Source organism: Sitophilus oryzae, unplaced genomic scaffold, assembly GCF_002938485.1.
Source record: "Sitophilus oryzae breed Bouriz unplaced genomic scaffold, Soryzae_2.0 scaffold_1440_pilon_pilon, whole genome shotgun sequence".
Classification (NCBI taxonomy): domain Eukaryota; kingdom Metazoa; phylum Arthropoda; class Insecta; order Coleoptera; family Curculionidae; genus Sitophilus; species Sitophilus oryzae.
In genome coordinates this window covers 2,364,203-2,377,181 of record NW_022146105.1, presented here as the reverse complement: position 1 = coordinate 2,377,181, position 12,979 = coordinate 2,364,203, and the positions used below count along the sequence as shown (strand labels likewise).

Genomic DNA, 12,979 nt, shown 5'->3' with positions numbered 1-12,979 from the left:
AACCTTAGATAAAGAAATGCGGCAAATAGTATGTAACTTTTTTAATATTTTTTGTATATATTAAACTTTTATATTTGGCAAAAATTACTTTAGGCCCGTAAAAAGCTCTTTATAGAAATCCTTTTATGTTCTTAATATGAGATAACAAATTATTCTAGAGAGTAGTTGAGAGTTGAGAGGGTTTTGATACTTTTTTTAGAACTTTAAAAATAGATGTTTATATTTAACATCTCTAAAATGTATTTTAAAAAAATGTGAATTCGAAATAGAACCTATTTTTCTACATGGTAGACTTAAAATGATTCATTTCTTTTTTCAAAAGGGTATCTGTAGAGATAGAAGTAATAAACAATAACTCAAACTGAATGTATAAATGTTTATATTGCATATATGTATACCACACATTTATTTATTTTTTTAACTATGTAAGATAGTTACTACATAGATTTAAGTTTCGATGGTATTATTTATATTTTTTACTTGTAAGCGAAAAATATTTTCACAAAATAAACTTTGTTTTATTATAAACCCTGTTTCTTTATTTCTTTTTTACGTATAAAATATAACATAACAAATTTCATGACATAAATTAGATATACATTGATTCAATTATATCAGCATATTTTTGATCGACTATTTTTCTTTTCACTTTCATTGTTGGACCTAGAACGAAAAAAAAAACATTAATTAGAAACCCAACTTAAGTTAAAGAATTTGTATAAGTGGTTGCCTACCTAATTCGCCAGTAACAACAGAGAAATCCGCTGGCAAAATAGAAACCTTTTGAATTTTCTGAGCGCGCGATGTGGCCTTTTCATTAACCCGTTTTATGGCATCCTGAATGGAAGCCATTAGTTTGGGATCAGGGCCGGCTATCAAAACCTCAGTCACAGTGGTCGCGGGACAGCCTAAAGATTTCAGCCAGTTCTGTGTACTTGAAAGAAGTTGGTCCAAAGGAGCACCAGTTTCGGGATCAACTTCTGACTTGAGAGTTAACAGAACGGAAAGGAATTTTCGTTTATCACCTATTAAAAATGCGTTGCTAATATGTGGAAGTTCTTGCTTCACCTGTTGTTCTATAGGGACCTGAAATATTACATGTTTATTGTTCGAAATGAACCTTGATGTTAGAAATGACTTACTGGTGGGATATTCTCTCCTCCGGCTGTTATAAGCAGTTCCTTTAATCTCCCTGTAATATATACAAAACCTTTTTCATCAATTCTTCCTAAATCACCGGTATGAAGCCACCCTTCATCGTCAATAGCCTCGCGGGTTTTTTCAAGTTCGCCTATATAACCCATGCAAATATGTCTCCCATACATGCATATTTCACCTTGACCGTCAGGCTCGGGATTGAATATCTTAGTTCTTAGACCGGGTATTGTCGTTCCTAAAATGACCTAACATGTTTAGAGAAAACAACCATAATTGTTCTTCCTTGTTTACCTATGCTATTTAAGTTATTCGCTGATTCTATTGCGAGAGTGTGACCTCCGCTAGCTTCGGACATTCCGAAGCATTCCATTATGGGTATGTCTATGCTCATGAAGTATTTTTTGATGTCTGAAGACAAGGGAGCTGCAGCTGAGCAGAAGAAATTGCACCTTTGTAGTCCGAGCGCTTCTTTGATTTTTTTAAATATGATCGAACTAGCCAAAGCGTAAGCCCATGATTTTGTTTCAATTCCGTTTATTAAGTCTAGATGATGTTGAAGCGTATACTCTTTAGCCCACGAAGCAATCGCTTTTTTAATGAATCCATTCTGAGCAGCTACCTGTTGCATTTTCTCATAAATCTTCTCATAAACTCTAGGAACTCCCAAGAATTTGGTTGGACGTATTTCTTGCAGGGTATTTATTAAGGATCCCTTTAAAGCGTTTTTATCACCGAAGTACACTGCCGCGCCTGCGCACATGGACAAGTAAATATCTACAGTTTGAGCTGCCACGTGACTTAAGGGAAGGTAGCTGACCAGAACTTCATCCCCAACAGATAGCCTAAGTCTTTCGAAAATGACAGTGGCGTCGTAAGTCAGGTTGTCGTGACTTAGCATGACTGCCTTTGGGTTTCCTACAGTTCCTGACTAAAATAAATTAACTCCAGTTAAGAATGATCTTTTTTAAGCAGTCTTTTTCGTTACTTACAGTAAAAACAAGCGTACAACATTCGTTGATTCCTATTCGTTTCAGTCTTTCATCAACTAATTCTTCCGGGAGGCTTTCCCCGATCTCCAACAATTGTTTCCACTAGAAAATACCAAATAAATATTTAATCTATGATGATATTTTTTCTAAATTCTAGTCAGTCTTATTCGTAAATAAAGAAAGATACACATTCAACAAATATGCTACATACAGAACAGAATTACATCATCTGGCAAACATATTTTATATTTGATAGAATTCACTTATAGATATATATCAAAACCAATACAAAGGAAACTGATATATGTATAAACAGACGACTTTTACCGCAGTTTAATTTATCTGCTGTTAGTGGCATCCACATGACGTCACAACGTGCACTAGAGCATACCGACTATATGGAATAAGGTTCGTGCCTTAAATAAGGTCAATCGAAACACCAGCTTGAACTTGCAATGGAATAAGTAAAGATTATGTAATTTGAAATTATCATTTTTGTACTGTTTTTAGGTTTCTGAATACAATAAAGGAATTTAAAACAAGGTTACTCCAAGTAGATTTGCAATTAGTTGACGTTTTGACGGTCAAGTGTCATTAACGATGCTAAATATAATGGTGAATATATATTATAAAATATGGATGGTTAATATTGAATTTTTACTCACACTTAGCACATCACTTTGTTTTGGTTCGCCACTATATTGTACAATAGCTTTGAGTTGGGGTAAAGTTGAGCGAATACTTAAGATTTTCTCCAATTGTTGTTCGTCTTCCACTACAATTATGTTCGCCTTGCTAACTTCTGCACAATATTTACAAGCTTCGGGTGAATTTGTAGTGTATATTCCTACTGCTATACCTCTAAAAGATTAATTGCACCAAATATTCACTGAGCAAAAAAATTTTCATCGATCGAATTGTTTTATCGTCTTTTTTATCAATTAAATTACTTTAAATTCATCGAATTATTTTACTCAATTTTAATAATACAAGGCATACAAACACTTTTTATTCTTATTTATTTATTAAAATTAATGCTAATATAACTTGCGTCAAATAAAAAATCCTTTATAAAGGTTAATATCGTTAATACAATAATACAATAGGGGCATATTTATGCATTGAGACTTACCCTGCAAAGATAGCACCTAAGTCCGAAAGAAACCATTCTACGCTATTAAAACCAAGTATACAAACGGAATGCTTCTCTTCCAAGCCTAAATGAATAAAAGCTTTTGCTGTGGTTCGGATTTGTTTTAAATATTCCCTAAAATAAAACGAAAAAATATATTGACGAAATATAATTTGTAACCACCCCGTATACAGGGTGGTCCGAATTGTATTCGGGAAACTTCGGCAGCATTTTCTTCAGGTAAAAACAAGTAAAAAAAATATATCCTAAAATGATTCGTTTTGGAGATACAGGGTGTTTCATTTTTATTTCGATTTTTTTTCAAATAAGTTTCCCGAATACAATTCGGACAACCCTGTATATACAGATACAAAGTATACCATGCAAAATGAATGATTACAGTGTGAAGACCACCTAGGTTTGTACCTAAAGCTTATATTCAGTTATAAATCACTGGACTTTTGTTATTGCTCAGTTTTATTATAGTATTCTGTTAGAAGCTGGTATACTACCCTTTTTATTTTATTCCTTTACAACTTTATGATCCTATTATGCCTTATATCTGTGTAAGATACCGTGACATAGTATACCGAGAAGTTGTACCGTCTTTTTTTTTAAATTATATACAGGTTCCCTATCTTGCGCCTCATCTTAAAAGTACCTTTTCCAATGAAGGTCAGGCGAAGATCATATAAATATTATTTGTAGCGTAAAATGTGAAGGAAAACTAATAATTTCGCGTTAATATATGCATTGATAGAACTAGATTTTTCCCTGATTATTATATTTGCTTAAGCAAGTGCGCAAAATGATATAGAAATAAATACTAATTAGATTAATCATTTTAATTACCTGTAAGTAAAGGTTTTCCACGTGCTGCCTTCCTTCCAGCCCAGGGCTATTTTGTCTGCATATCGCTCAGCAGCCCTCTTCATGTAGCCAGGAACAGAAATAGGAGGGAGAGTCTCAATAGCCTTCCCACTCTCTGGAATCCTTAATCTCACACATCCTGAAGGATCAGTCGTTACTAAATTATCAGCAGGCTTTATCTGATTTGGTCCTGTAAAGAAATAATTAGTTTTATTTTGGTTCTCTAGTTCCTAAAATGGTTAAATTTAATTCGAAAATATAGTAAGCCACCATGGGCACCATGTGAATCTATTGTAAGGCAAAGAACGCCTATATAAAAAAAAAAGCTATATCCCTTAGACAAAATATACTGTCACAAAGGTCTCAAATACTTATCAGGGATTTAAGCCAAACATTTTTATCTCAAAGAAAGTCAAAATTGCTAGTTTTCAAAAATGTTGCCTACCTTTAAACACAGATATCTCAAAAATTAATGGTACGATTTAAAAACTATAAAAACCAAACTATAAAGAAAAGGCATCAAGCTTTTCAACGGTGTCCTAAGTAGCCGCAAAGTTGGAAAGGCTACCTTCTAAGGGGGGTTGTCAAAAAGTACCTAATTTTAGCAGTTTACATTGGTAGGTTTATAAGCTCCCTGCAGGAGGTAGTATGACTTTTTTAGTCATGCTGCTTTGGGGAGTGACGCCCCCACAGGTCCCTGTTACCTGGGTCACCCAGGGATAATGGTTATTTTATTAAAAGAAAAAACTCCAAACTTTCGAAAGAAATTTTAATGCATGTGTATATTTTCACACATTCACACAATGTTATCTCATCGAAAAATATGACCTAAATACGGCATTACCTTTAGAAAGATTTTTTTTGGGTATTTTGTAAACAAATTTCTGATATGGAGCCTGACGATAAAATTTAAAATTCTAAAAAAACATTTTTATCTCCGAGTTTTGGGTGTATTGTTAACTCTGTACTGCATTGTAACTCTTTATTAAAAAAAAATAATTTTATTTTTCAGAAACTATTTGAGACAGAGTTTACCAAAAATGCTTTTTATATCTACTAGTGGGTAAATGAATTTGTAGATATATTACGACTTTTCTTGGAACTTTAGTTTCGGAGATATAAATTTAATCGGACCTTTTAAAAAAATTAATTTTATTTTTCAAAAACTATTTGAGACAGAGTTTACCAAAAATGCTTTTTATACCTTCTAGTGGGTAAATGAATTTGTAGATATATTACGACTTTTTTTGGAACTTTAGTTTCGGAGATATAAATTTACGGACATTTAAAAAAATTAATTTTATTTTTCAGAAACTATTTGAGACAGAGTTGATTAAAAATGTTTTTTATATCTACTAGTGGGTAAATGAATTTGTAGATATATTACGACTTTTCTTGGAACTTTAGTTTCGGAGATATAAATTTAATCGGACCTTTTAAAAAAATTAATTTTATTTTTCAAAAACTATTTGAGACAGAGTTGACCAAAAATGTTTTTTATATCTCCTAGTGGGTAAATAAATTTGTAGATATATTACGACTTTTTTTGAAACTTTAGTTTCGGAGATATAAATTTAATCGGACCTTTTAAAAAAAATAATTTTATTTTTCAGAACTATTTGATACAGAGTTACGATTAGTATTATTATTATTTAAGATGCATAATGTCCATTTAAGGTTATTTAAAAATGTTTAAACTATTTTTCTATATGTATAGAAATTAGTTGTTTAACCTTGATTGGTGGGTTTATTTAAGCTTGGGAATATTCCTCTGTATTCATAGACATACTTTACAATATACGGAAAGCAAACTCTGGAAAATATTTTAGGAAAGTTTGTAGAATTTAGTGAAACTTAATTAAAAAATAATTTGTTTTATAAATTTGTAGATCTGAATGATAGTAGTTTTATAAATATTACATAAAGTTCAGTACTCTATACTATCTTTTCTTTTATTGATTGTTTTTACTAAGTAATTTGGCAAGAGTCCTAAACATCCGATTTTGCGTCACGGTAGGATGAAGTGTGGTTCGATGGGTCAAAGTCCTCAGAAACTAAATAAATTTACTATTACTACTAACAGGTGTAAAAGCTTCAGTTACTTAGGAATACTAGGAAGAGCTGCAGCTAATTACAGCTGCGTTAATGAATTAATTATTTCTCGCTTAAACCCGATGTAAAACATCGATCCAAAATATGTGTGGAGCACTTATACAATACATATTCACTTTAACGACAATTAGTCTTATAATGAGTAACCTATAATACCTCTAATTGTGCAAATGTACTAAAAACAATAATGAGTTTTTTTTCTTAATCAAATTAGTGTAGAGAAATGACGTAATACAGTATTACGCTTGTCTTTAAAGTCGTTTTTTACCGAATACCGGTTTCAAATTTTGTGAAATCCTGATTATTTAAATAAAATTTATTTATGCAAATTTAAGCATATCTTCCAAACAATATACATGAGGATTGAGAAGGGTTACAAACACTTGTCAGTTTTTTACATATTTTTTAGCATAACCTGAACAAATTTTATGGAATATGCTCTATACAGTTTGTCCAGAATCTACCTTTTTGTATTTGATATTAAACTTCGAAGGTTTTCTAGAATGATACATTTTCGTATATTATCAGGGAATATCAATTTATCTGATTAATATTAAATTTGCGTCATTAGAATCCCATTATGGTATATATAGGTATTATATTTGCTCTTAGGAATTAGGTTGGTTAAAAAAATTATAAACGATATTAGCAATAAATTAATTATAGTACTTAAATCAAACGTGTAATGTTAAAGAGATAATTTAACAGCAATTTTCATTATTTATAATTAATTGTCAAATACATTTGTTTTTTAATAAATTAAATAAATACCTTGACAAATTATTAGGAAAATTGTATCATTTTAGAACAAATTTTAAGTAAAAAAACATTAAATAACTTTCATTAGTGTAAAGTTCAATTATATTTTTTTCTTTGTAATAGTTTCCTTAATTTGACGAAATATTTAATGGGACTAGCTTTTTATAACGAATTGATTTGTTTTAAAACTGACACCATTAATTAGTTGGTTAATTATTAATTTAATTTGATGCTCATGAAATATATAATTAAATCTAATGAATTATAATACGAATTGTTTGTTATTTAGTTATATGTTATTCCATAATTTTATTTGATGGACAATAATGAGCCAATTTAAATTCCGGGGTATAATAGAATATTAAAAATGTATCCAAAATAATGAACCGAATTTTAATTTTATTATTTAAACTAATGCGCTGCGAAATAAAAAAGTTATAAATAGTTGCTGTGGTAAAACTGAAAGACTTAAGCAATATGTAGAGATTCCATTAATTTTATCTAGTAGTTTTATCAAAATAAACCACTCCAAATTTAACACATAAAATTGAGTTCATATAAAAGCTTTATGAATCCATATATATGATCTCGTTCAGTTATAAATGCTTGTAAAGCAAGTATAATGGGATTATAGGTTTTGAGTACACCAGTCCTAATAGTATACGTTTCACGTATATCTGAATCATCCATAACTTAAATTTAAAACAAGCGCAAACCTTTAACTTAGATAAAAGTTGTTTAAATACACCTAATGATAATAAAGATAAAATATAAATGTGTTTCATAAAAATGTACTGATTTAAAACAGAATAGTGTGCTTTGGGGAGCCGAAAATACTAGCAGCTGCAGTAGGTACTGGTTTATTTTAAAAATGGATGCTTTAACCTTACTTAAGAAAGTGTGTTAAAAATGAAATCTCTACTTAACGTAATTAATGGTTTTAGTTGTGAAATAAAAAAAAACAAAGTATTCTTACGTACCCATTTTAAGTGAGGAGTTCCTTACACAAAACCGATTTGTTTCAGCCTTTTAACAGTTATACGAAATTAACCTACAAAAACACTCTGCTGTGGCATTTTTCCTAGAGCACTGCTCAGAAAACTAATCCCGTTTAACAAATAATAAAGAAAAGTAACTGAAGTTTGCTCAAACTTCGTTTTATGTATCTTTTTCGAACTGTTTCGAAAGTTTTCATTCAAAACTATTCTTAAAATAACGTTGTCTGTGTGATGCGTGGCTTCACCTTAGTCACTTTGAATCGACTGCCGTTGTATTGAAATGTTTAAACAATTTCTCTAGTGGGGGAACATATAGCAAAGCCTGTGGCAAAGCGGTTTAATGTGATATTTTCGCCAAAAGTTCGTTCATGTAGGGATTATGGGAAAAAGGACGATACAAGTGGCGTGTTTAAGACCAAACGCAGGACCGTATTTAAGTATTTCAAATTCACAGATGCGTCGTCTGCTAAACCTCACCCATGTTCTCCAATATTATGGACTTCTTTGATTTCTTACATTTGTAATGTTTATAATGATTATCTGCCACACTAAAATTAGATTTTGAACTATTCTGTACCAGTCAAATTATCTGTTAATAATATTTTTTAAATATTTTTTATCTATTCAAATATCAGTATGGTTTTTATTTCAAGCGACAATTTTTTTTTTCGATCACACTATATAATTTTTTTTTTTATTTATATACTTACTGATATAATCTTCCTCAGACATCTTCTCCCTTGTGTGTTTTTCCCTATAAAATATATTAAAATTAAAATTATTATATTAATTAGCTGACTAATTAATTAATTTTAGATAAATTATCATTTTTAAATATACATTTATACAGGGGGCACAATTTCCGTATTTTATTTCAGAATCTATTTTATTAGAATAAATTTAGTTTAGTTTTAAATACATATCGATTTTTGGTCTTTTCTGAGTTATTTATAAAAACAATGAAAGAAAATTTGTATAATTTTTTGAACTGTAATACAGTGAAGTAATGAATGTTTAAAACAGTAATTCATTCTCAACAACAAAAAAACTAGTCCATTCTGAAATTTTTCTTCAAACAAATAACAAAGAAATATTATTCAAACATTCGCGCAATTGTCTACGTTGAAATTTCAACAGCACCATCCATTTTAGCAAGTAAAATAAAAAGTATGTCGAATTCTTCATTCTAAAATGATGTCTTAAATACGGTTTATACCGTTACTCATATATCATTCCGTGCCCTTATTCAATAAATATAAGTTTGAAAAAGAATAATTTATAGTCAGAAAAAAAACACATAAATGTGCCAATATTTTTTAACTGATTAAATGAATAATTGTATGCAGATGTATTGTTACTTAGCTATAAAAAGTAATGCGCAAAGTGTCATAAAAAAAATAATAAATTACAGGTCTACATATTATAATGGTGTTTTTTTACCACGTATAATGAACGCTTAATTTAATTCTCATTGAAATTAGAGGGTTGTTAAACAATAGGTTAAATTAAAGTGGTCTATCTAATAGTCAATGTTATGAGTTATATAAAATTGCTGTTGTCGTGTTTAGTATCATTTAGACAAAAATAATGGTATAGACGTACATTGTTGGTATTTAACAATTTTTTTTGGAATCTTATTCGAATAGAATCTACGATTTTTTTGGACATTGAACCTCGACACCATTTGAATTTGTTTATATAACTCTAAGTAATAATTTTTTAAAAATATTTAATTATTAATATATTCAAGTAAGAATAACAGTGTACTTACTGCAGCAGATCAAATTTTAACTATCACCGAAGAAGTACTGCAATATCAATGTGAATTATTTAACCCCCAATGATTTATCGGTCAAATGTTCGAAGCACCCATCACACCAAAGAATGATAATTTATATTTAAAGAAATAGCCAGAGATTTATTATTTATACTTCGATAATCAGTTGTTATTCGGGTGTTAAGGTTAAGGTTTATTATTCGTTGTAAAATGTTGTCTAAGCTATCGTTCTTAACGTATAAAATATTATAAATTCAGTACTGAATGAAAATAATCACCATTTAAGATTACTATGCACGTAAAATTAATTCTGCATTATAACTAAATATCTTATTTAGTTGTAAAACGTGCGGATATTACACAAGACAACTATTACCGTTTTCAAAATATTGCCATTTACTTCTGTGTACCTGTTCCTATTAGTCAACGGAAAATCATGCCATATTGCAATATATGCACAATCAACACCCAATCGTGTTTTAAATATATTTTTTTAAAATCTAATCTTAAATCTACTGGGTTATATCTATAATTTTGAGTAAAAGTATACATTTCAAACCAAATATTACACACTACTCGTCTACCATGACCTATTATTAAATTTTCTACATGTAACTGTTAATAACAGCTAAATATATCAATAGAAACATTGAACTAAGGAGTTTAATTTAGTTTTAATAGTTTGAACGTAAATAAATAGTATACTATATATATATCCATTCTGTTTTATGCATATAGCGAAAGAGAGCTAGATAGTTGGTCTTTCCACCTACAAGAATCGTACGCAAAATCCGAAGTCAATCGCCATTTATTTACCAACAAGTCGCGCAATGCCAGCCGAGATTTAATATTACGTGTCTTGTTTAATAATAAGGGTTCCATGGAGTTTCCAGACATAACAAATGCTTAAAATCCGCAGCTCGGTGCTAAGTTATGTCTGGTACTGCTAAATTTAACCGTATAAAAAATATAGTTAACAATAAGGCGGTAGTATTGTTCCAGGAATATTGCTGTATCAAATATCACAAGAGCCTGAAACATGAGGGAAACGTAATGATTATAAACATGCCTGTACTCCGGTACGCGCTACTTTTTTTAAAGTAAATTAACAAAAGGTACAACCAATATTGTAATCTAGTAGGTATTGCACCCACTACAGTACAGATACACTTTTCTCCCTATTATTATGAATATACAGGGTCTCACAGAAATAAGTGCAAGTATTGTAAGGGGCGGTAGATCTGACCAAAAGAGAAACATATTTTCTCTATTACCATTTTTATAATAAATTGATAATAATCGAATTTTTATTGAGTTGAAAATTAAAAAAAATAATGGCAACATTTTGAGAACCGCCGGCAGCAATCGAATTCAGCCGAACATACCAAGCAATTACCAAAATCTCAGCTTGTTCGGCGCCCAGTGTTGACACATCGACTAAAAAGATTTAAAAACGACTTGAAAAATTCAGATTAAAAGTAAAAACTTGCCTAACATTAGCAAACGGGACTTCGATAGATAGCAGATCGATAGACATACAGAATGTGGATAACGTAGAAGGTGGCAACATTCGCTCGAAACGTTATAAACAAATTTTTGAAAACTGAACAAGCGGCACTCAAAAGGTTTTCAATATTTTCCAGAAATGTCAGAAAAAAAAATGTTGAACATTTTTTTTCGCAAAAAACCTCACGGGCCTGTTTCTAGGGTCGAACTGTACTACCAGTTTAAATACTTGCACTTATTTCTGGGACACCCTGTATATTCTTATTTAATCTTTTAATGTGTATATTCTAAATTTATATAAAACCTCATACAAATTCCTGTATGTTCAGAATTTTATGAACTACATATTATATATTTTTTTAATGTTTTTAGAAACGTGTTAAAAAATTAAATTTTTTCCTGTCATGTTTTCTTATTAGTAATTTGAATATTTGTTGCATATTTTCGTAAATAAAAATGATTCATTCATTGTAAAGGTGTTCTTCAAATTATGTTATTACTAAACTTTTGGTACTTTTTGTATTTGCGTAATAAATATAATAGTTTAAGACTTAACTTACTAATAGATTTGCCCTCAGGATCAGATGATTCTAGCTACACCACTGGCTATTGCGATATTTCCCAAAATGAACTGAAAGTTATAGTGCGAGATCTTATGCCATGATGTTCAGGATTAAATAGATCAAAACCTAAGATATATTTTTTATTACTTTATTTTATGTATAAAAGATAGAATAATAATATGCATTGATTTGTTTATTGATGAGTTACAATTTGATTTAAATACAGACTCGATCAAATAATCTTTTAATTTAGAGTTATGCTGTGAATTACTGACACAAAAACAAATAAATAAATACCTATACAGGGTTGTTCACCACATACGACACGGAGTATTGTAGCTAAACAATTAGATTTTTACAAATTGTAAGTTTTGGATTCGTTGAAGGACTATTAGAGGTACAATTTAAAAATATTTTTACATGATACAGAGTGTACCAAATAAATAAAAAATATCAAAGTTATATTTTTTTAAATGGAACACCCTGTATATTATTACATTTTTAGTTTCTACGATTAAAATAAAGGTAAATTTGATTAAGGTTTATCATACTTAAACCTTACCGTTTTTAAAATATTTTCAATTTTGTGAAATTGCAGTAAAAAATTTAAGGCTTCATTTCTCTAAGGGTACCAAAGTTTTTAATATATTAATATTTACTGAAGTTTATTTATTGATCAGTTGTTGTGATGCAATAATAAAAATAATACTACCTCATACAGAGTGTCTAAAAATTTATTTTAAATAATTACTAGCTTTAAACGGCAATAACTTGTTTAATTTAAATAGAACACCCTGTATATTTTAGGAGAATCAGATGCACAATTTAATTGTCTATCAAATTGTATTATACCATTTTTTACCTATATCTTCAAGTTTTTGTAGAAAATGCATTTGCTTAAAATTTACACCTCATTTATCAATATATCCATGGAATATTGACATTTTAGATTGTTTTTAAAGCAAAAATATATAAAATGTACAGGTGCTAAAAACTATAATATTACTAGCCCATTTGTATACAAAAATAGAACTATTTAAATCTTTATAAAATAGTATACCATAAATTAAATATACCACCAGTATTTCCGCCCAAATACTAATTAATTACATACT

General features: G+C 29.6%; 1 protein-coding gene across 2 annotated transcripts; it reads right to left on the bottom strand.

Annotated features, from left to right (window-relative positions):
* Nucleotides 1-93: 93 nt before the first annotated feature.
* Nucleotides 94-10,153, bottom strand: LOC115876760 (very long-chain-fatty-acid--CoA ligase bubblegum-like). Of its 2 annotated transcripts, XM_030892675.1 has the most exons (10): nucleotides 9,790-10,153; nucleotides 8,729-8,772; nucleotides 4,132-4,339; nucleotides 3,280-3,414; nucleotides 2,813-3,008; nucleotides 2,148-2,249; nucleotides 1,450-2,086; nucleotides 1,143-1,393; nucleotides 735-1,086; nucleotides 94-663 (listed from the first exon to the last, which is right to left on the bottom strand). In XM_030892675.1, the coding sequence occupies exons 2-10, from the start codon at nucleotides 8,748-8,750 to the stop codon at nucleotides 590-592; spliced, it is 1,977 nt and encodes a 658-aa protein (XP_030748535.1). In that variant the 5' UTR covers nucleotides 8,751-8,772; nucleotides 9,790-10,153; the 3' UTR covers nucleotides 94-589. The 2 variants fall into 2 exon arrangements, with proteins under 2 accessions (XP_030748535.1, XP_030748536.1); XM_030892676.1 differs by lacking the exons at nucleotides 8,729-8,772; nucleotides 9,790-10,153 and adding an exon at nucleotides 8,001-8,381.
* Between the last annotated feature and the right edge of the window lie 2,826 nt (nucleotides 10,154-12,979).